The 24565-nt window shown below is 46.2% G+C and overlaps 1 protein-coding gene across 1 annotated transcript in view; it reads right to left on the bottom strand.

The window, feature by feature from the left end:
* LOC142560676 (glutamate receptor ionotropic, NMDA 3A-like) overlaps positions 1-11844 on the bottom strand; it is a 48075-nt gene extending 36231 nt beyond the window's left edge. Inside the window, exon 1 of the mRNA XM_075672927.1 lies at positions 11595-11844. Coding sequence (XP_075529042.1) covers positions 11595-11775 — 181 coding nt within the window. The 5' untranslated portion in view covers positions 11776-11844. The remainder of the gene's footprint in view (positions 1-11594) is intronic.
* Between the last annotated feature and the right edge of the window lie 12721 nt (positions 11845-24565).

Raw genomic sequence — 24565 nt, 5'->3', positions numbered from 1 at the left:
ACATTACGTAGCACGGATGCGTGAGAGCCCATGCACGCGCCAGCTTTCTTTACCCTAAGGACACAGGAACGAAACGAACAAATTTATAGTGTTTATCATTAACTGGTTTCACGGAACTCTCACTTCCCATAGACCACCATAGACGTTGGCTCGGCATAATTTTTATCACTGCCGTGTTGTGGCTACCCGGCCGACTCAGAATACGGCAGAAGGTGGGACGTTTGCGAAACGCACGGTTGGTTCGCTGCACTTTCCTGGCTAAAGTGGCGAAAACAATGGCAGTTTCGAGCGAAGCGTGCAGTATTGACGACGACAGCAAGATTTAGCGTTGCGCTTGGACTCATCGCGAGCTGAGACGCCTGGTAGCCGCCGGGGCATTGTGTCTTTGCCCTGCAGGAGTCGCCTTGTGTTGCCATGTTTGGGGCGACGCAGTGCGCACGCAAACTCCTGCTGAGCAGAAGGAACAACGCCCCGGCGCAGTTACCAGGCGTCTCACAACATTGGCGTGTTGAGCGCCACTTAGTCGCGCTGCCGGCGTCGCTTTCGCAGCCAAATGCGCTGTGTGTGTATGTGTCTGCGTGTGTGAGAGAGAAAAAGAGAGTATTGCGCGTGCTTCAGTACGTTTTGTATGAAAGTTCTGAACACAAGTCCATTTAGAGATGTGTACTCTCGCTGCTTCTATTGATGTCACTCCGACACTTGCTGTTAACAATACCGCTTCCGCATATCAACGTAACAACCGCGTCCGCAATCTCACCACGATCGTAAAACAGGTATTTTCACAAATCCAATTTATCACGAGATTATAGGCACGCGGTATACAAAAAAAAAAAATAGTTCCAGTTAAGCGTTCTACCTTTTTCACTTCTCTTTCTGTCTCTCAGGAATGTGCGCCAGTTAAGCCGGTATGCAAATTCGGTAGCCGCACGTGAAGCAGCCACCCCAGCACTTCCATTCCGGCAGTGCGTACGCGAAACTCCTGGGCTGGAATTCACAAAAAAGGTTCTTACGCTAGAGCTTTTCCCAAGAATTTCGTCCACTCCTGATGCTGGACATACTATTAGTTAGGACAGCCGGCCAATACGAAAGAGCACTTGCGAAAGAAGAGCCATTGCGAATTCAGTCCCTGTTCTCGACTCATTGCGCACGCAACTTAGCGAAGAATGCGAAACAACGCTGGAGGTAAGGCGCAAGGAGGCTAAGTACCGGAAGGCTCGCCCGTAAGCGCGCGGACATGTACGGAAGCCTCGGCACGCGCTATAGCTCCAAACTATCGGCTTCCCCTCTCTCTCTCTCTCTTCTTTCTCGACGCGAAGCGGATTCTACCTACCAACCCGTGCCGGCCTGGACGAGACAATGGGTCCACTGTCACCAGGTGTTCGTGATGGGGTCCCCGGTCTCTTTGTCCCGTGACAGGACAAAAAACGACGACGAGGAAATATTGGGTGAGAAGGGAAGATAGAGAGAGGCGGGAGTGGGGTAGAGGGGGTAGCGGTGCGTCTCAAGCACGTCTCCCGAGAGCGGAAAAACAAAAGCGAACGAATCGACGAAAAGAGGAAGGCTAATAGAAAGCAAACACTACCGCATTAAAAAAAAAGTAGCCCCCCCAAAAAAGCGAAACAAAATAACAGAAAGAAAAGTGTCAACAAAGGCCGTCGTCGTCGGGCGCGGGAGCCGCCAGAGTTAATCGTTACGTCGAACCGCGGCCCCTTTCGGTCCACCCTTCCCTCACGTCCTCTTCCAATTTCTCACCTCCTCCTCTCCAGCACCGAGTCCAAAGACGATCTCGCTAACGGGTGACAAACACCCGCCCTCACCTTTCCGCGCCACCTTTTGAGAAGACCAGAAAGGTTTGCGTTCCTTTGCTTCCCACCCGCCCTCAGCTATCACCCTCCCCCTTCCCTTTCTTCTTTATCGGGACGAAAGCACGACAGCCGTCCAGGCGAGGCAAACACGACGGCACAGAAGGGAAAGACAAAGAAGGCCGAGAACAAGAAGAGGAAATTGCGAAAACAGAAAGGAGGACTACGAGTTCCGATAAAGAAACGCCTCGCCACCTTCTTCCCCTCCAATTCTTCAGCGCCGCTCTGGTCACAGAGACAGACGCGGCGAAGAGCCGATACATCGAAGAGCGGCCGTCCTCCTATTTTGTGCCGACCCTCTCGTCCCTCCTACATCTTCCCTCCGGCCTCGGTAGACGCCACCCCTATTTTATTTTGTTGACCGACTTTTGCCATTCCTCGTCGGAGGCTGTATTCAGTTTCGCGCCTGTCTTTATTCTTGGTTCAACGGCCGTCGCGCTTAAAAATGGCTGCGTCGTCATGACGGGACCCTTTACGACCGCCATTTTTTTTCCTTTTCCTCTATCTCTCTTCGCCAGTGCCCCCTAAACTGAAGAGGACAGTCGATCAGTTTGGTCCCGAAGGAAAGATTATATGATACTTTGCGGGGTATACGGGGGTTGTGAGGGAACAAGAAGGACCACGAGGCGCTCGACGTAGAGGTGGCAGGGTGAGGACACTCCATTCTTGACCCTGCGTCCATCCACGATCGATGCCCTAGCGACGGGTAGGAGAAGCAGCAGCCTCAGCCTCCCCGTCCCTAGGTTCGGCCGGCCGGGTCTCCCTGACGGCCCGATATACCACGCTGGCTTCCAGGAGACACGCGCACAAACACACACACACACAAACACGCGGCGGAATCGAATCTATAACGTGGGCCATCTTGGTCACTTCTTAAAAAATATATCACCACTCTGCCGCAAGCATCCGCAAGGCCCTCGTCCCTCAGAGGACGTCCGGTGACACCCTCGACAGAGAGGGCTAGACAGATTGATGAAGTCGCGAGGGGCGAAAATCGTTCGTTTTGCTTCCTCAAAATGTTTCTCCGCTTCAAATAGTTTCTTTAAAAGAAATACTGCCTATAGAGGGAACTGTCGCGTTTCAATCATTCAGCTTGCATCAACATGGTTGGCTAGCACATGCTTTTGTCTAGTCATCGAGCTTTTGGCTTCACACGTTCTTGCGGTCCCGTTAGTTACGCCTCTGTCTTTCTGAATGTTCAAGCGGTCATAATTTTCTAAACGCAACCAAGCCATGAGTATCCGGGCCCGTGCATATTCCCATCGAATCGTGGCATGAATCGCTTTGTGGGAAAAATTGCATTTTCTCTCTTTTTTTTTTAACGCGGGTCACATTAGACGCTACAAAAACGATGCTTAAGCGAGTACGATACTGATGTACGATATGTACGATACTTAACGTTCCCATGCCCGCTGGAGTGTCTTGCTTGCAGGCCACGCCTACATTACAGCGTCTCGATTCCCTGTAACAATTTTTCTGTAAGAAACTACATGCTTCGCTCCCACACGTTGTACACTGTGATTTGAGCGCTGCGTGCGGGGGTTCTCTTGTCGTGGAATGACGTGTGCTTACTGGCACCTTCAACTGAGACCGTTATTCAGTCCTCGTATAATCTTCGCTAACGCAGTTAGTAAAAGTTGCGGATTCGTCTCTTAATCGGTCTCGACGTGCCCGCATTTGTTGGCGATCAGCTTTTGTTTGCCCAAATGAAGCAGCGCGCGCCTTAAGCGGACATTGATAGATCGGGCTGCTCCGTCAGTGAATGAATCAGTCATCATCAAGTGGAGCCAAATTAGCTAGAGTGCGCGACAAGGACACGTTCTGATACTTTGCCAAGTCATCATTACGGTGCGCCAGCGGCCCCTAACAGTGTTGCTATCCCAAGGAAGCGTTCCGTGCGCACTCAAATTAATTAAGCATATATTAAGGGATCAAGTTCAAGAGTATGAAAGACGTATTATGGAAGATACAGTTTATAAGTCAGTGTTGCAGTATCTCTATGAAACGGGCTTCCATGCTTATATTTGGCTCCATTATGACGTTGAGCCACGTCGCAACCCAAGCTACAAAAGAGAAAGTACGATCCTTTTGGAAATCGCATCCAATTCATATACTTTCCGCAATACTTATATGGAGAGCCTATGGCAGGAGTGTGCTAATATTCTAAACTTCGAGGGAATCGAGTGAATCCAATTTCTTTATATTTTATTCAGCCCTCGAATCCAATGGTCACTACTTGAAACTACGAATATTATTCAAGTGCTTTTTAAATGGTTTATGCGAACACGAAAACGTCAATCGAACGTGAAATTGAAGCCGAAACGCTACGTTTTTTTGTCACATCTACGTCGGACGTAACGTACGAGAGCCCGTTGCGTCGTCGCTACGTCAGCCACAATTATCAAGACTAAACGCGATCACGTACAGCAAAACGTTGTCCGGCAGTTGGAAGCGGGTATTGTTTGCCACTATTTATCGACGTAGCCCCTGCGTCGTGTCCTCTCGTTGAACTAAATCAGAATGTGTTTTATATTGCAGTGTACTTTATACAACAGTGGCACCAGATGCCGCGACAAATCGAACCAGACAAATAAGTACCTCTGCGGCAAACGAAACGCAAGTCTGGCCGAGACGATATACTCAGATAGAATTTGATCTCACCAATAAAGTTACCCCTATAAACTCAGAATGCATGACCGCGTATTCTGCTAAGAGCACTGAGCTGGCGAAAAACCTGCTTAGTCATTCGTAATGCTGCCACAGGCTCATTGGTTAAAGCATGCTTCATGATATGTGCAGTGCAAGTGACGCAAACCTTCTGTAGTTCTGAATACGAGAATGTTCAAATCGTTTGATGTTGAAGGGTGAGAACTCTGTACAATATCCGCAAACTATATATTCAAATAACGTACCATATTTGATTCGATTGTGGCCGTATCGGATTCTTATTCAATTCGGTCTCGAAAACTGCTGTTCGCACATCCCTAGCATATGGAAGTATCGGAATGGCGCACGGAACGTTCCAGCAGTGAAACCACGTTACGTTGCTCCAGGTGAAGACGACCTTTTATTCCCACCACTTGAAGCCCAGCTACGTAGGCACACAGATTAATAATAATAATAATAATAATAATAATAATAATAATAATAATAATAATAATAATAATAATAATAATAATAATAATAATAATAATAATAATAATAATACGGTAGCCACAAGATGAACAATGAATCTAGGTTCTACTTCATGCAGCTTTTCTTTGCCGCCACTGCTTTGCAATCGCATATTTCTTTCATGGAATCACCGCTTTTATTTCGCTGACGGTCAGGTTGTCAACGCCATTCACAGGTGTCTTCTCGTTGGAATATTTGGGAACTATACCGATAGAAGCATCAATAACGCACCATTCTCGTCTTGACAATTACGTACTCCTGGTCTTAGATTTCACCGATTAACTTGAATTGCTGGAAGCCCTCTCTCTTTCGTTGTTATGTGCTGACCTTTGTAAGGAATACAATGGCAACAATGCAACGCGACACACCGAAGTGCGGTAATGGAGTTGTGTGGTTAACAGAAAGACGTATGCCAATTGACCCAAATTTCTTTCCTAATTCTTAACCGTAACGTAACGTAACGCAATGAAGAATAGCGAGGTCCATTACTGAGCTTCACTTGGACTAACATTAGTACACATAGAGACAAAAACTATGCATACGCATTTAATTCACCGTTGTTTCTTTTATTTTCAATCATTTACCTATAATTCTCAATTCTCTGTTTTTAAACTTCAAATTCATGCCCTCTCTACAAAAACGCTGTTGTCATAACTACATTGGTTCGTGGTAGAATCCTACTACAGATATAAAGAGAAGAAGAGAGAGAAAGAAGGAGAGAGAGAAAGAGGGAGAGAGAGAAAGACAGTTAAAGAAGTTTATTTAGGAAACGATAGAGAGGTCAGCTACTGTGCGTGACTCCTCTGCTCTGCTGCTCCGCGCTGCGGTGAAGCGAGAGGTGAGACACCTTGCGATTGCGTGTTCTTCCGCATACAGAAAATTACGCCTGCACTACTGATCTACAGAGCAAGGGCGAGTCTTGTTAAGAGGTGTAGCCAGGACCAAAAACAAAAAGAAATGAAACGTGAAAAAAGGAAGAAAAAAAAACACAATTCACGACTCACTGAAGTCAAAAACGATATTTTTCCCAACCACCCGCCGTCTCTTTTGACGAACTTGATACGCGCTGTGTTGAGTGACCGACTGATATCTCCAGTGGACTTTTTCTTCTTTTAATCTTTCCGTCCCCATTTCCCTATCCCCAGTGCAGGGTAGCCAACCGGGCTCAGTCCTGGTTAACCTCCCTACCTTTCTTTTATCATTTTCTCTCTCTCTCGCTCTTTGATACGCGCTGTGCGTCGGGCTCCAAAGGTTCTTGAAACTGTAAGTATCCTGTACAAAGAAGGATACGACACAACAGATCAGAATGCGATAAAGTACGAGCAAAGAAGCAACAAAAGGATGTAGCAGAATGTGACTAGCTCCTGTCACCACTCGACGATTTTATTCCTTTGAGCACCGTAACCGGTAGTGCTGCTGCTGAAAGATGCAAAGATAGAGAAGCGCTATGTTCGAATGTCCCGACACGACAAGTGACCCGCCGTACGATAACCGAACGCGAAAGGAATTAACGAGCGAAACGAGGTTCCATGCGATGGGGCTATCGTAAAACGAGGCCCGGTTCCGAGCTCTCGATATAGGTAGAGGGGAAAATACGCAAAAAAAAAATTAATAAGTCAGCGTCGGTAGCTCCGGCGCGATGGGACAGGAGCAATAAGAAATGAAAACGAGAGCAACGAGGTCACCCCGCCAAATGCACGTTTGTTCCTGTAGCGACCGAGTCACACTATACGTTTATTAAATCAGCATCTCATTGTGCTAATTGCCGTCCTTAGGGCAAATCGCTGCCCGCTCGCAAAAGAAAAGAAGGAACAAAAAGGGAAAGTCAAGGCAAGGTGCGCGCTTCAAGATAAATGAACGGACGGCGAGGAAAAAATCCGGAACAACACATAGAACTAATGAAATCGTTGATTGCTTCCGAGTGAACGAAGCAGTTCAGCGCCCAAATAATACTAAATAGTAAGCGTAAAAACGAAGATTCGTTCTCATTGCTCAGAGGCGATCCAATCAGAGTCGGTCCCGTGCTCCCTGCCATCGCAGAAACTTACCGTGTCCGTTCGTTCGCAGAATTTAGTAAGTTATATCTTTATTCTGTTGTTGGAGACTGCGATTAAACAGTAACAAATATGATGCCTAAAGGCGCGGGGGTATTCCAGCAGACGAAAATCAGAAATCATCAGAAATGCGAGGTTCGAAACGAAACGATATTCTTTATAGCAGCGGTGGACTTCGAAATTTTCTCGCGATTCGGTATATACGATTACTAAATTAATAAGGTTGTACGAGTATTCGAACTTTTGAACACGGATCGATTCGCGTTCGCCATTGGAGTCGTATTCGTTTCGAAAATTCAGTCATTACAGTAAACATATAATCTGGTGCCACAGATCTCTTAGGAAACTTTTTTAACAAATAAAAGCTCTTATTATGTGGCTTTGGCTCTACTGATGTAGCTTTATTGTTGTAACATCCAGTTTGTATTTGTGTTAAAACCTGCAGCGGCCTTGTAGCCAAAAGTATTGTAAAAAAATAATAATAAAAGGGACACCGTCAGACAGTCGTTCAATACCGACTTTCAATAACTAACTAACTAACTAACTAACTAACTAACTAACTAACTAACTAACTAACTAACTAACTAACTAACTAACTAACTAACTAACTAACTAACTAACTAACTAACTAACTAACTAACTAACTAACTAACTAACTAACTAACTAACTAAATGAATGAATCTCGCAACATCTAACGTGCAGCCCGTCCTCGTCGGCTGACGATCGATGTCCTTCCCACCCGCGTGGGAACGCCCAACTTTTGCCGCGGGCGGCTGTGATTCTAAACGTCGCGGTCACAAAAGATGCCCCCGGCGACAGCCACTTGCCCCCTTGTCTCTTCCTTCCTATTGCGCCCAAAAGCACGCGCGACCACATCCGCAGGCTGCATTGATGTCACGGCTGCTCCTTTTGTTGCTTTGATGCTCTTTTTAGTTTCGAAATCACCACCCTTGCGCCTCTATACCCTAACGCTTTCCCAGCAGCGATCGCTCCGCCTCATTATTTTGCGGCGGAACCTTTCGTGCGAGTTATAACGCGGTCGCCTCTGTCTAACCGCTTCAGATACCCGTTTTTTTTTCGCCAAAAGCTTTTTTTTTGCTCTTTTAGACGTTTGCGTGGCTGATTGGTGGTCCGACTCAGCCAGGAAAACGTTGGTTCACTCATTGGCTCACTGGTTCGTTTGATTTTTCATTCAATCTTTGGCTTGTTCGTCGTCCGTCCGTCCGTCCGTCCGTCCGTCCGTCCGTCCGTCCGTCCGGTCGGTCGGTCGGTCGGTCGGTCGGTCGGTCGGTCGGTCGGCCGGCCGGCCGGTCGGTCGGTCGGTCGGTCGGTCGGTCGGTCGGTCGGTCGGCCGGTCGGTCGGTCGGTCGGTCGGTCGGTCGGTCGGGCTCTTTGCTTACTTTGACAACCATCGTTGATGGTTTCTGCTAAGTTTTTTATGTATCACGTGTAGCGAAGCTAAATTATAAGCTTTCAGTAAATTCCGTCTTTGCCCGAGTTTTTCATTCCATCGTTTTGATTCTTCGTGCTGACCAGCCACGGTGACTGATTCATGTGTAGCTAGGGCTCAGCTTGAACACGAACTTGTGGGTCAACTGGTTTGCAGCCTCGTTGGCCAGGGTGGAATACAAACGCTATTGTGGGAATCAATGTCATGCGAAGGAGTGTGCGGGGAGCCTAGACCACGTTAACGAAACGACCATCAGAATACCAAGACGTAGGCGGCTCTTTCATGACCTACATGATACCCATGTCATGATAATCATATTCATATCATGACCGATCATTTGTGCGCGTCGTATACTCTTGTCATGCTATGCCAATATTGGTACATACCAATTTAGCGAAATGACCATGAGAGTACCAAGACGTAGGCGGCTGTTTCATCACCTACATGACACCCATGCCATGATAATCATATTCATATCATGACCGATCATTTGTGCGCGTCATATACTCTTGTCATGCTATGCCAATTGCCAACATGGCAGGCTTTCCTCTCGTTGTAGTCAAGCTCTCGCACGGCAGCACAGGTGTACTGTCGGACCCGATAGACGGCCTTTAGTTGGTTCCTAGGTTAGCAAAACATGTTTACCAGCGGAAATTGTACTTGTCACAAAGGGGGTTAATTATCCGCAGTTCTGGCTACGGGGCTCTGCTGCAAAGCAGGAGGTCGCGGGTCCAACTCCAGGTCGTAGCTGCCGCAGAAGAAAAGGAACAAAAAGAAAGGAGAAAAAGAAACGAGAAAAAGAAAAGAAAAGGAGAATGCTCGTGCGCATAGGTGCACGTTGAATAAGCCCAGATGGTCGAGATTTATGCGCTGTTTCTCAGAGCCGGTGTGTAGTTTTTCACGTTAAACTTCGTAATTTGTTTTTTGTTTTCTTTTTTTTGTAATTAACTGTATTTGCATTGCCTTACACTGCGCACCATATGATTTCGCACTGGTAAAACTCATCCCGAGTCTCCCAGGATCTACAACGCTATCAGCGCACACCCCACAGCCACCTAGCCGTTATGGCTGGACACAATCAATCACGGGTCATCAATCAGTCAATCGTTCAATCAATCAATCAATCACGGATCTGACAAGAAAAGCGAAAGGAAGCAAATTCCGCACTTGGCTGCAGAGGGCGCTGGCTTGTCGCCGTCTGTTACGGGCCCGGCGTTTTGCGCGCGACGTTCCGGGAAGTCGGAGGGAAGCAGCAAAATCGGCGAGATGGTGTCAGCAGAATGATCGAGCCCTCTAATTCAGTGGCGCAGCCGAAGCGGGAGCTGGCGTAACGCGAACGCCACGGCTGGAAGTCATGAGCCGCTAATTACACGTGCGCAAGTTGTTAAGGGTGCTCAACAAGACGCGCACAAGTCAGAGAAAGGGAACACGTTTAACAAATAGGCGCCAGTGGAGCAACTACGACAAGGCTGAGAATGACACAGATGAACGAGCCTGCGTTCCCCGATGCGGAGGATCCATTTGGGTCAAGCGCTGCGACATTTCTTGCTTGACCGAAGGGAGTTCTTAGAAAATGTTGATGATGCAAAAGAAATACTACAGCGTATCTTTAGAGGAACGTCATGGGAAAGACTGCGAGTAAAGGAAGACGAACAGTTGCGCACACGCAGAAGTGAGGAAAGTCTAAAGAGAAAAGAAAGAGTAGTGATGGAACATCTTTAATAAAAAAAAACGAGAAAATAATTATATGGCCTAAAGACATAAGGGATAATTGAATTTCAAAAGGCCATTGCTCAGTATAAGCAATAAATAGAGCTGGCGATTTTTCTACAGAATAACGTATACATACCAGGTGCCAAGCGTGGGTGCCCGAAGTACGGCGATTGCTATGTTTCACTCCATCTCTGATGCATCTACTCTAATAAACAGGTCTCAGTCCACTGAGTCTGAACTCTATTGAACTTTCGAAAGCATGCATTGGGATCCGCAGACTTAGCTCGCGTATTCTAGTATAGACAAAAGCCAGTGCAAATCCGACCTGCATCGTCTTCGTGGGCCCTGTTTTTTTTTTTTAAACTGCTATTAGATATCGTTTCAAAAAGACCGCAAAACTGGATACGTAGACGTCGTCGGCCGCAGCGGTAGCGCCTTCTTGCGATGTTCAGTGGGACCAGAACGCATAAACGACTGATGTTTAAAATAGCCTAAACATTGCTGCTGTCGCGAATAACCAGGCAGCAGAATCACAATAAATGTGTAGTGATAATTTCCATTTCACGAAAACCGGGCTAAAGCACATACATACATGACAAACCACGAGGTCGCGGGATCGAATCCCGGTCACGGCGGACGCATTTCGATGGGGGCGAAATGCGAAAACACCCGTGTACTTAGATTTAGGTGCGCGTTAAAGAACCGCGTTAAAGAAAGGTGGTCGAAATTTCCGGAGTCCCCCACTATGGCGCGCCTCATAATCAGAAAGTGGTTTTGGCGCGTAAAACACCACAATTTTTTTTGCATAAAAAACAGGTGCGCACACACTCAAGCCCCATCTACAAAGACATTTTTCGCAATGGCGCCGTAGAATAAAGAACTACTATAGCGCTGCGTGGCTGAAGAAACTGCCACAAGGTGTCGCCACGAACGCTGCTGCTGTGAAGGCGTGTGTATGCTGCAGCTAAAATCCGGAGGCCACTCAGCTTATGCTAATGGAATACTAAGGGATTCACGCCGTGAGACCCGTAGGTAACGTACACCTTGCAGAAGCGCTTTTATAATAATCAGATTGTGGATTTTGGCAAGTAAAAACCTCAGAATTTTAATTCTTAACCCATTGCTGTCCTGAAGTGTGGCGTCAGAACCTGTGGCCTTTTCTCTTAAAAGCTTTATGCGTTTTTAATGATTGCTTGCACCTGCTGCATGACTGTGCGTGAATGCGCCCTCTTTCGTTACCTCTATATATATATATATATATATATATATATATATATATATATATATATATATATATATATATAGCAGGAGACACAAAATGAACGCAAGAAAGCACTCACGGCACGGGCTCTCTCCTCTGGGGTGTGGATCGGCCCTCTCGACAAACAGCCACAGGTGGTCGCCGGCAAGCAGGTTCAACGTGCGCGCCGCGTCCAGCACGTCACGGGCCAGGTGGGGTTCGGCGAACAGCAGCAGGACGCGGGCGGGACTGGAGCTCACGCGTGCCAGCTGGCTGAGCATGGGCGCCGGCCGCCGCCGGTCGTCGTCGCCGTCGCCGCCGCCCTCGCCGCCGCCGGAACCGGAAGCCGCCGCGGGGAGTGTGACGTGAAGCAGCGGCCGCCAGGGGGCGCCCTGGCACAGGGTGGCCAGCCTGCGCGCCACGGTGGATGCCTCGGGGGACTCGTCGGTGACCAGCACGAAGTGGTACCACCGGTTGTGCGACAGGAGCGCGTACAGGGCCTCGGTGAGTTCGGACAGGCCCGGGTCCAGGCTGAGGTAGAGTTCGCTCGCCTCCTGTGCGGAATCAATCAATCAATCAATCAATCAATCAATCAATCAATCAATCAATCAATCAATCAATCAATCAATCAATCAATCAATCTATGCTTATTCATTTCGCAAAGTACAGTGTGGTCAGCCGTTATAGGAACATGTGAGTGTAGACCACGTGCGAATTTTCTCCCTCTGGCCAGTGTACAATGGTGCGTATTTGCAGCGGATGGCTTGTAGTTGATAGCGCTGGCACCTTTATTCACACCTGTCCACCGCATTGATATAGCTTTACGGGGAACTTGCAGCTGTAGTGCTAGCAAAGTGAGGGCCCGCACATTAGAGTGTTCCTTTTAACAGTACATCACACAGTGCACGAAGCAGCGAGGAATGAAAGCCGTCGTTAAGGCATTTCGGTGGATTCATAACCCTGTGACACGAGCAGTAACGTGAAAAAAAAAAGAAAACCCGGTCGCCCATAATTGTGTAAGATACTATATCTCTGTCTCTCGATTTCCGCAAATCCCAAACGTATTCCATTAGTACTAACCTATATGGGACGGAAATTCGAAGGATCGTAAAATTAGGAAGGAGCTACGGACCACGAACCGAGCGATGAGAGGAAGAAAAAAAAAAAAACAATTTCAACGATTTTTACAGCTCTGTACTCAATCACTGCAACGGCAACGGGCTCTCGCAGCAGATACTGTCATCCTTTCAAAAAACCAAAAAACAACTATGTTATTTCGCCGCACACAGTGTTATCAGTTCCACTGCAATCTTGTCAACCGCGTGCCTCCGATATGCACGTGCAGGTAAGGCCGCCTCCAGCGTGGGCATGGCGCACGAAACCACGCACAAATCGCGCAGTGTTATAACATAGTGGTTAGCGTGTGCGACCCACAGCTGAACATTGCATTTTGCTTTTGTGTATCGCAGTTGTCTCAGTCGCGCCCTTCCGTCCTTTATCTGCTGTCGCACTGTGCACATCGTGCATATTGCCATTGCAGCACGAGTTCGATCCCAAACGGCACTAGTGGCAGGCTCTATCCCGACAGCAGTAGCCGCATTACGATAGGGTTAAAATGAAAAAACACTCGTTTACTTAGATTTAAGTGCAAGGCAAGGAACCATAGGTGTCCTAACGAGATCGTTGTTGTAGCATGTAAAGACAGCACGCCGTGTTTTACCTCCTCTAGCTGTGTCCTCGTATTGGGAACATAAGACACATCATGCTTAGGGAGGCCAAGCTCAAGCCTAATGTCCTGGATTACTATACCCGTTGAAGAGCGCACAACAAAAATACGCCAATCGATTGATTAAATACCTGTATCAGAGAGGGCTACATTAATTTGAAGGCGAGGTCTCCTTAGTTGACTTCGCGCGGGTTTGGCGTATCTCGGATCTGGGTAGCTTGTAACCATTTCCAGAAGGAAAAAAAGAATGAAAACGTTCCTTTCGTGTCTTCAGAGTTGCAGTGGGTCGCAAGGCGTATGGGAACGCATATCTCAAAAAGACAGAACTTTTCCCAGGTGTCCTTAGCTATCGCCTAATTGACGCGAAGGCGAAAGCCCTGCAAAGCCTACTATTTTTCACCTTCGCCCACCTCAAATCCTGGCAGTCCAGAGCGCTCGCGAGAGGGCCGTCAGGTTTCACCTGATGGTCCCCGAGTGGGCATAGCTAGGTGACGTTGAGTTTGCTTACGTCTATAGTGGACCAAATAAAGTTGTTTCACTCACTCACTCACTCACTCACTCACTCACTCACTCACTCACTCACTCACTCACTCACTCACTCACTCACTCACTCACTCACTCACTCACTCACTCACTCACTCACTCACTCACTCACTCACTCACTCACTCACTCCCTCACTCACTCACTCCGCTTCGTCCACCTTAATCCCCAATAATACTCCTTAATCCACCGTAATTGCCGCTAATTCACATTGATCCACCTTAATCCCCCATAATTCACCCTAATTCACCTTGTTATACTCTAATCCATTATATTCCACCTTAATCCGACTTAGTCAAATCACTGATCAATCATTAATTTGATAATCGTTCACCATCTCTTATACATGGCTGGACAGGCTTTGGTTCGCTTCTGGCCTTCCTTGGGTCACGGGATATTTTCTGTACGTCACAACGTGACTTTCATACAGATATCTAAGGCTTTCGACTTAAAAAGCCAGAATTAGTCGTAGTGCAGGTACAATTAAGATTACGGACGCAAGCAGCTCTAATATCGTCGAAAATCAACCTTATTGCACTATGCCCCTGTAAAGGGTGCACCGCCGTTAATATAGGCATCATGAGGCAAAGCTGGCGTACGATATGCGTTTAGGACATTGAACAAGTTCACTTGGACTAAGCAGGACTCACGCGAAGCAACAGTGCCTGGAAGACGGCTTCGCCAGTACCCACAAGAAGCGATAATTAGGCACACAGTAGGTAAAATTAACGGTGCGGGTATAATTAGTGTCTGTACCGTCGAAAATTAATCAATTTGTACCATAACAAGCAGTATCTCCGGGATCGGCCAACCTGGTCTCTTGGTATAAAAAAAAAAAAAGAGGCAAGGTCAAGCGAGTGCCGACGCATGCCTGAGGAGTAACTTCTGGCGTGCCTCAAGACAGCGTTCTTGGCCCACTGCTATATCTTATTTATTGTAACGACATAGCTGATGTTATAGAGGCCCCTTTCAATATTCGTCTGTTCGCAGATGAGTGTATCATCTATAACGATATTAATACAGTTAATGATCAACTATCTCTTCATTTAGACTTAAACTCAATTCTTGAGTGGAGCAAAAAGTTGGGAATCAAACTTCACTCTGATAAATCTGTGTTTCTACGTATAACAAACAAAAAACTACCCCTGAAGTTTTCTTATTCTATTGGCCAAGACCCCTAGATCGAAGTAAGCTGGTACAAGTATCTTGGAATTACAATTACTAACAACCTAAATTGGGATAGCCACATTGCTACTACCACCTCTCCTGCTTTTAGAAAGCCATGTCTATTTCGCCAAAAGCTTAAACATGCATCCCATGAAGTAAAATCATTAACCTATACCACTTTTATTCGACGCAAATTGGAATATTCCTGCGTTATTTTGGACCCGTTTACGAAAATCAACATTAACGCCCTTGAAAAGTTACAGAGAATAGCCATACGTCTCATTTTTTCCAAATGCGGCCGAAAAGAGTCTATAACTGAATTATTGCGGAAAATGGTTTTCACACCCTTCAAACGAGGCGAAAAATAATACGCCTGAAGTTCCTTTACTCCTTCATAAACCGTAAATTTCCTTTAGATCCAAGTCCATACATAACTCTTTCTGCATCCAGGAAAGCCCGTCATTCCCACCCCGTCGCTCTCTCCCCTTATATTGCCAGGACAAACCTCTTTAAATTTTCTTTCTTCCCTAGAACTATATAAGAATGGAATCTCATCCCTTTCCATCATCTGAACTACCCTGAATCAATTCAAACTCATATTATTATTTCCTAAGTAACATTGCTGTTTTGTACTATTTTGTTTCCTTTTCTAAGTTTTATATTTTGCAATTCTGCCTTTTGTACGCGTATTTTTTACGTGCTGCCTTGCCCCTCCCGTTTGGGCGACACGGCCAAATGATGTAAGTAAAAAGAATGAAGAAGACGAGGTCGACATAACTGCACGCGGAATAGGATACGAATGAGACACGAAATTATTATACAATAAACATGATAGAGACACAGAAAGTGGATGAATAGAGAGATATAAGCAAGATATAATCATCGAATAATTTGAACAACCATGCACGTCGACCCTGTGTTATTTAACGTCTAGACATGGCTGACACTTTCTTCCTATTTGATGCAACCCCTCCCCCCTCTTTTTTAGAGCGCAGCTCTTAGGCACCCGTTCCTGCGGCGAGCGTCGGTGTCGTCCCGAAGAGAGCGTGAGGAGGAAAGCGGAGGAAGAGGGTATGGCGAAAGCATGAGAGGAAAAGCGTAGTGCCGCGCTTTGCGGCAACGACATCTACCAGATGGCGCCAAAGAAGCGCGTCGCCTGTATGGAAACAAAGTGCTGCATGAGCGGAGGTGTGTCTGCCGCGGCTGCTGTCAATAGCGGCCACGCGTCAGCCACGCGCCGCTTCTCGCGATATCCCGGTCAGCGAGGCAGTTGCACTACACATCGCTCCGTTTGAGACGTGCAGTACGAGACACAGTGTCGGTGCCAGCCCATATATCGCGAAGCGAAAACACGTATGCAGCTGCACTCGAATCTCGCATTAGGGAGTATCGTAATCGTGGGTGAATTGTTTCCCTTTCTTCTCTGCTACAGAAGCTTTGCGGTAAATCGACCGAATAAAAAATTATGTCGCAGTAATATGAGTAATGCACAATTTAAAAGTTGTCATTTTGTAAATGGAGGTTGAGGATAGAAATCGTGCTATAAAGTTATCCACTACCGAGGGCGAAGGGAAAATGGCATATACACACCCATGTCGTCTGCAGGGTCCCTGCTTCACCTTTTTTTATTATATGCATTTAAGGAGAGGTTGGTGCTTATGTGTGGCGCCGGCTACTCCTTTTCTCTTACATGATAGTATCGTCGGGCACTTGCCAACAATCACAAAACTGGACTAATAAACCCATGAACGAACATTTAAGCACTGTCGCGTCGCCGTGCTCTCGGTACGGTTGCCACGCGTCCAGGCGTACCAATGAATGTTGGCATTTTACGATTACAGTCTTCTGTCAAGTGTTCGACGTCTCAGCCGTTGTCCTGATTGTCTGAGGCAACCTGGCATGCCATGTGGCTTGCATCTCTAACGTGCTGCGAAATTGAAGAGTTCCTCTCCCGGAAAACGCATCTCGCAGGGCGTCAGCTTCATTGGCATTGAAGTTACGTTATTGTGTACAAACAATGTCGAACAGGTGATCATGAAGCACGGAAATTATAATTCGTGGATTTTGTGCGCGAATTTGACATGGTTTTAGAACAGGTCCACCCAAAACAAAACGCAGTGTACGTATGCCTTGCCGGAGTTCCCATTAGGCACACTGATATGTTCCTGAGCGCAAGTGCAATATTTAGCTTTTCCTCTTCGCGGCACGGGCAATCTAACAATTTTATTGTAAACATACCTCTTTTGCGCTTAGTCAGAGGTTCGAATGGCGTTTCGTACACGTTGTCACCAGTATCTATTGGTCATGAGCAGTGGATGAGACGAAAGAAATTGAATCGAACGAAACAAATTCTTACGTTCTGCCCGCCGCTGTTGTTTCCTACGGGCTAGATACCTTCGCGAAATCGTGCGGCACTAGACTGCATTAGTTAAGCCCGCCTGTGCTGTAGTAGCACTCATGTTTCGGCCTGAACGCACGCTTGACAATCACAGATGCATACAAACTATGTCCCTGAGATTCAGAATGACTGAGAGTGTCCTTTAATTAACACAAAGGTTAACGTCGTGCTTCGCGCCACTGGTTTCGAGGAGCTCGACCACTTTCACGAACGCTCGCCTGTACACTCACGGGCTTTCGTGTTAATCGCAACTCTCTTTCACCCGTGGACTACCGTGGCGAACATGCAGCCTGCGGCTTGGCGTCTCGATTACTAGGTCACAGCCTTCTCCGACTGCAACGGTCGACAGCACCGTGTGGGACGCTCGTGGCTGTGATGAGACAAATCACGTGTCCGCTCTGTATTTGCCCACGCTAGAGTACGGAGGGAGACATACGCTGCGCACCCCGCCAGAGCAATATATATCAGGAGAGTGCTCATGACGGGGGTCCTCTGCGCTAAACGCAGGTGGCTCGCTGGTTCATTTCCTCCGATCTATAGGTGTCTACGAGATACACTTTGTCACGTAGATTAGGGATGCCTACAAGTGTTTTGGGATCGAGTTGCGTTTGTCGTCTCTTTGGAGCAGCACTGGCAGTACATTGCGCGAGATGGAGGGGCTCTTAGCCTTTCTCAGACACACTGGCTTCGACCATGCACTTCAGTTAGTTCTTACTGTGTGTCTTTGCATATGGTGTGCCTGTCTACTATGTACGAATGTGTCATTCGAAATCTCGTCCCTGTACTGTCGAGTATGGCACGCCAGGCAGGCCGGGCGGGCGTCCCCAGCATCCTTTAAACAATCTCTCTCTCTCTCTCTCTCTCTCTGTCTTTGAAAGACATTCCCTGCTCCTAAGATTGCGTTTCTCCTTGCCTCAGAGAGGGGAAGCAGAGTGAACCGTCTGTTCAACGTTCATGCCTTTTTTTCTCTGTTATTTCTTATTCTCTCTCTCTCTCTCTCTCTCTCTCTCTCTCTCTGTCAAATTCACGTTTTGCGGACTTCGTGGATCGAAAACTCAAATGAAATTATTATAGATATATGGGGAAACCCGCATGCTTCGGTATGCCAATTTTAACGCAGCTGCTTGCATCCCCACTCATTGTCAACCAGGTGCATTCAGTCAGGCACCACAACCTTTCCTCGTGATTCAACCAGCATTATAAAAGAGATGAAGTGTCCGTCGGAAACTACTAGCGTTATGCTATTAAATGCACATGCATTATCACGATAAAAGAATATTACCGTATTTCCTGTTATTTTAAAGCGGAAGCGGGCAGTTCTGTAATTGAGTGGCGGTACTTAGGAGACAACTAAGGCCAAAAAATTAAATTATTGGGTTTTACGTGCCAAAACCACTGTCTGATTATGAGGTACGCCGTAGTGGAGGACTCCGGAAATTTCAGTTACCTGGAGTTATTTAACATGCACCTAAATCTAAGTACACGGGTGTTTTCCCGTTTCTCCCCCATCAAAATGCGGCCGCCGTGGCCGGGATTCGATCCCGCGACCTCGTGCTCAGCAGCGCAACACCATAGCCACTGAGCAATCACGGCGGGTGCAACTAAGGCTAATGAGTGAAACACTCTGAAATGCAGACAGTACTTTTCACTGTGTAATGTTCAAGAAGAATCAAGTAGGAAACTCAGCAACGATACCACCTAAACCTTCGATTCACGCATGTTTGTTGATTATCATTTCTTTGCCTAATGTTATTCTAACTTGCATAGAGAAACGCTAATTGCGTAGGTATTAGAAAAAAGAAGGTCGCGATTATCGCACATTTACAATGAAGGAAGACAGGAAAACACGAATAAGAAATAAATAAACAAAATTTATGCAAAAGTGAAGAACGAGAGAAATAAAGATGTCTGAAACAAACCTGCGCCCGGTGGTTGCTTCCTTCACCATTTATTTTCTTTCTCAATTCACATATTTCAAGCTTATATTCAGTTATATCAATTCCATTACGCCATGTTTTTCAATAGGCGGACTTGGCATTAACGACGTGGCCAAGTTTATCTCCCGCTACATCACACGGTCGAGCGGTTTTAATATCTCGATTAAAAAAAAATGGCCCCAGTCTGTCCGACCTGCAGATTTATTACTCAGTTTGCGGAGCTAGCTAACGCCCTCCGCTCCAAACCACCGACCCAATCGACACCCTCACGGCCACGCTTTTCAGCACCTTCAATGGAGAGGAAGTTAGCGAAGCGATGGTGACGATGTGGGAATTCGTAAAAGCAAAGTCGCGTGAGAGCGCCTCTCTTCCGGTCACACCTCTCCGAGCGGCAACTTCCGCGCTAACGGCTACGGAACTGCGGCTTCCTTCGAGAAGTTGCGAGTTTCTTTTCTCACTGTGTAACTCATTCCGCCCCTCACCGAGCGCCTGGTTTCTGTTTGCTCCGAAAAAGAAAGCAAGAACGAATGAATGAAAAAGGAAAGGTGGACGGCTGGCCAGGAAACGGCATGCTCCTCTAAACTGTCGGGAGGGAATGGCCTTGCAGGTCCGCGGGTATATATTAAGTCTTGGAGTAGGCAGGTCGCTTCTGGATGAACGAAGGCTTTCAGCGCAAACAGGACGAGCGTATATAAGGAAGGCCGAAATCGCGCTGGTCCTGCTTTTATTTGCGTTGCTTCTGTTCTCGTCTTGCTTGCGTTTCAAAAAACGTTCGTTTGTATCGTGTCTCGGCCACAAAAAAGAAGCAAGACGGAAGAACCAGAGTAATAATAACAAAACACACACACACACACACACACACACACACACACACTAGGAATAGTGCGGAAGTGGCGGAAAGAAAACCGACGAGTAGATAGTGTGTGATCGTATACTTTGGCTCGTTCGTACAGGCCTGCTTTCAAGCGTTACGCGAACAAACGATTATAGATGGCCAACAGAAACCTGAAAGAACGCTCCGAGAAAAAAAAAGGAGGAAAGGCCGCATGGGAACTCGCCTTAAGAAAAGAAGAACGTTTGAAGCTACAGAAATAAAATAAAATAAAGGCACACGTGCGAGAAGCGATCGTAACGTGGCAACCGTCGCACCGCTTGGCGGTGAAGTCGCCGCAATGTCAGCGTTCTCGTAATGAATTTTTGCCATTTTTTTGTTTTATGTTCTCTATTGAAATGCTGGTGCATCACGTGATCGTGTGCCCCCATTACGCAGTGCCCTCGGGGCCCTTAAGGAACATTAAGTGAAATGAAATATGCGCGCTTCGTGCTCACGCTGTGGTCGCAGAAGTGGGCATAGGAAAGAAAAGGAACGGCAAAAGCAAATGTAGGGAGAAAGATAGACTTTAATTTACATTTCGTATAATGCTTTACTCAGGAAACTAAGCGGAACTGTATGATGATTTGCTACCCTACACTCGGCGGTAGGATGGCACAAATATTAAAGATGTTCAACGAAGGAAGATACGTCACGCACGCAGTCCGAGCATCTCACTTAAGCGTGCCGTAATTTTTTTTTTTTTTGCTAAGCTAAGTCGTACAATGTAAAAAAAAGAAAAATCCGTAATTTGACGGACATAATACGGTAATAACGACGGTAATGAAAGAGGCAGTTTGTTTCGTTACAAAATACGTGGACGCAATATACGCAAACGCACAGAATTTTACCACGTCCTGCACTTCACTGTTACGTCCTCCGTTATTATTGAAAAAGGAGGCATTTTCTAAATGGGACGCCCTGTCTGCATAAATGAAAATGTTATGAATGTCCATTTCAAGACGCCACGTGTGGCAAGCATGAAATATTTATGAATACGGTTAACGAAATTATTTTTGATTTGTTTTTTACTATCTTCTATTAGTAGTAGTGCACAGCTTGGCCACAAAATTAAGAGTAGGCAGACGCATTTCATAGGCGAATGTGAATTATTCCTACTTATGCAAAAAATGAGGTGCACCTGCTCAGCGGGTCAATCAATACCAATTTCATTTCTCATATGTGCTATGCGGCTTGCTTATCTGCAATTGTATAATCGTCTATAACCACATTCTTTCGCACTCATTAACTGTCCAAACCGTGTAATGACAAGAGCGTGGGCCTGTATTGTTATCATGTATTCTAAATTACAGAAAACTCATTATAGATGCCTACAATTATAACGTGCCTTGCCAGACTTCTCATTTTAAGGATGGTACATTTTCCTAGCTCTTCCGTTTTCCAATTGCGGAAGTGAGCGAGGCAGCATTTATTTATAAGCAGGTTTCTCCGTCCTCCAGATAAAGTTTTTTGCAGTGTCATTTAGGAGCCTGCTGGAAAGAAATATGTTGATGGCTGGAAGCCTAGAGCCGTACGACGTTTACATCTTATCGAGTTCAGAAGACAGCGCCGATCACTGAAAAAAAAAGAAAGATGACGGATTTTATGCTTTGTTGTAGGCGTTGTTAAGCGAACCTCTTCTTGATATTTGAATAATGTTTATAAACGCACAGTTGTAATAACGGCAATATTTCTTACAGAATAAGGAATATCAAGCTTAATTTCATGCATCTGTAACGCTGATTACGTAAGTTTAATGCTGAATTGCAGTTTCCTGTTCGGCAAGACAGTGCGCTAAAAGTGGGAGGAAGAGGCAACGAAAACTTCGCTTTAAGAAGAGAAAGGAGACTGGGGATGAGAATGAGACGCAGGGGAACGATTGAGCGCGGTGGTCAAGGGGAAAACTGAGTACTAGTACGTTTATGCGGGAAGCGGAAGGGGGGGGGGGGGGCGGTTAGCGGTGCTGGGAGGACTCTCTCAGGGGGACCTTTCGCGGGGAAATAGATATTAGCCGTAGAACATGACGGAACCAAGCGAAGACGCGTAGCTTTAAAGTCGTGCTGGAGAGCGAGCCGTAAATCAGTTTTAATAGCTTGGTAGAACGTTGTTTGAAAACCACATATCCTTTAATATGGCGGAAATGTCTACATTGATTGCGGATGAAGTGAATTGGAAGCTTTCATTTTGTTCCGTTTCGCGCCGTAATCTAAGGCACTGGTGCTTTGGTGTGATGTCACGAATTTTAAAGTATATTATCGTGTATGCGTCATTTCGACGCAGGGAATTTTATCAAGATTTCAATCTATGAATCCGCCAGGATATGATATAGTTCTTCATCACCAATAACTAATTAATCAGGCTTCAGTAAATGCTGCCAAAATCTATGATGCCACAGGGTTATACTATGTTCACAAGTGCAGTGCTTTGGGAAAGTTGGCAAAATGTAACTTCGGATACGTAGCACACGATAAACACGGTTAAAAAAAAAGAGAGAGAGTGAAAGAGAAAGATAGACGTCAAACATCAGTGCGTAAAAAATAAAACAAGGCCCGAACGTAGAAGCGATATACACAACGTTGTTCTTCTTTTCTGATTTTACGCGCTGATCTTTGACAATCACGAATAATCAACTATGCCATATTTCAGCTCTAGCAAAAAGAGACGGTGACACGCCTAGCTGCGAAGCAGTGGAAGCACTTCAACACTTTTTTGGAGACGCTGCCGTTCGGAACGAAGATTGCACCTACCGCATGTTGTTGTAATTGTGTCTCATTAGTGTATTTGAACGTGTTGTATATCCCGGACAACCGGTGAAGTGGTTTCAACAAGAACCTTTCGAGAGAGTCATGTTCTTTCACTTTATGCGGGCATAACCTAATGCAGTAGTTGCACCATAACCTATTTTGTTATCCGATTTTATTGACCAAGAAAAAATGGGTACAGTAGCTATCTCCAGCAAACGACAACTCCTCCAGTTAACTTATTCTCAATTAAAAGAAAATGAAGGTACATGTGTTATTGTGCAATTGTTCCTTTGTATTTGGGTTCTTGTGAAAATGAAAAATAAAAGTAAACAACTCGCTTATCATGTTTACAGCTCTGTAACTCAGCAGTGAAGAAAAATGTATCCCATTTCTGTAAAATGTACCTAATAATACATCCAAGGCAAATAAATTTGTCGCATTATGCTCCACTCCGGAAATGTGAGACTAATTTGTGAGTAGGACTTTTGTAAATACCTCGTAAATATTGTAATAATTTCACGAATGCTGTACAATATTCTGCGATCCGAAGGCGGCTTTACAATCTTTTCTGTCATCTCTTCGTCGCAGGTCCTACGAACAACTCGTGTCGAAGATACGAGAAATGCACCATCATATGATCGCGAAAGGACACGACGTTGTGCTTCAATGGCTGCCTGGCCATTGCGGTATTTGCGGCAACGACCTCGCTGACGAAGCTGCTAGGAAAGCACATGAAGGAGCAACCCTTGTTTCTGCACCTTTATCGCGCAGTGACGCAGCCCAACACTTAAGCAAGCTAGCGCACCGTATGACATCGGAGAAGTGGCACACACCTGAATTCACCCAACATCGATTGCGTTCTCTCGACCCATCTATGCAAGTGCGGCTGTTACCAGGGCTTTCGCGTAATGTGGAAACAGTGCTGTGCCGCTTACTCTTGGGCGTCGCATTCACCAATGCATATTCGTTTTTGATTGGAATGGCTGAAAGCGGCCAGTGAAATGCCTGCGGTGTCGAGGAAACTATAGAACATCTACTGTGCTCCTGCACGCGTCTTTTGAAAATCAAAGACATGACCTCTGCACAGCTCTCAATCAGTCAGATAGAAAGCCGTTCATCTTGAACAAGATCTTGGGACCATGGCCTCGCATATCGCAGCTACAGAAGGCCACAAAAGCTCTGCTGCGATATTTGAAGGCTACCGGATTGAATCAGCGTCTGTGATCTGGATTGAGTGACCGAACATCCCCAGTGGACTTTCTCTTCTTCTTTTAATCTTTCCGTACCCTTTTCCCTTTCCCCTGGGCAGGGTAGCCAACCGCGCTCAGTCCTGGTTAACCTCCCTACCTTTCATTTATTTCACATTTCTTAGACTTCGCACATTTCTAGGGTTCGCATAGTTCCACATTTCTAAGGCTTCGAGCTACTATTTTTATTTTGTGCTTGCCGCATTTTGACGACCCTTGTAACAACAACAACAACAAAATAAAAAAAAGAAAAGAGAAGAGAATACCAGTTCCTAAATGAAGAATTATGCATCCTACAGTTGCAATAATTTAATTATCTCTCTGAAATGCAACAAACATCATCCAAGTCCGTTACGCAGCTCGCTCATTAAAGCATTTCCCCGTTTTACGTGCACCTGAATAGGGAAATCAAAGTTGGCCCCGCGGGCTCGAGCTCCCTC

The sequence above is a fragment of the Dermacentor variabilis genome, chromosome 10, assembly GCF_050947875.1.
Source record: "Dermacentor variabilis isolate Ectoservices chromosome 10, ASM5094787v1, whole genome shotgun sequence".
NCBI classification, from domain to species: Eukaryota; Metazoa; Arthropoda; class Arachnida; order Ixodida; family Ixodidae; genus Dermacentor; species Dermacentor variabilis.
Note: the sequence above shows the minus strand (reverse complement) of the source record. Positions and strands in the feature narration are given on the sequence as shown.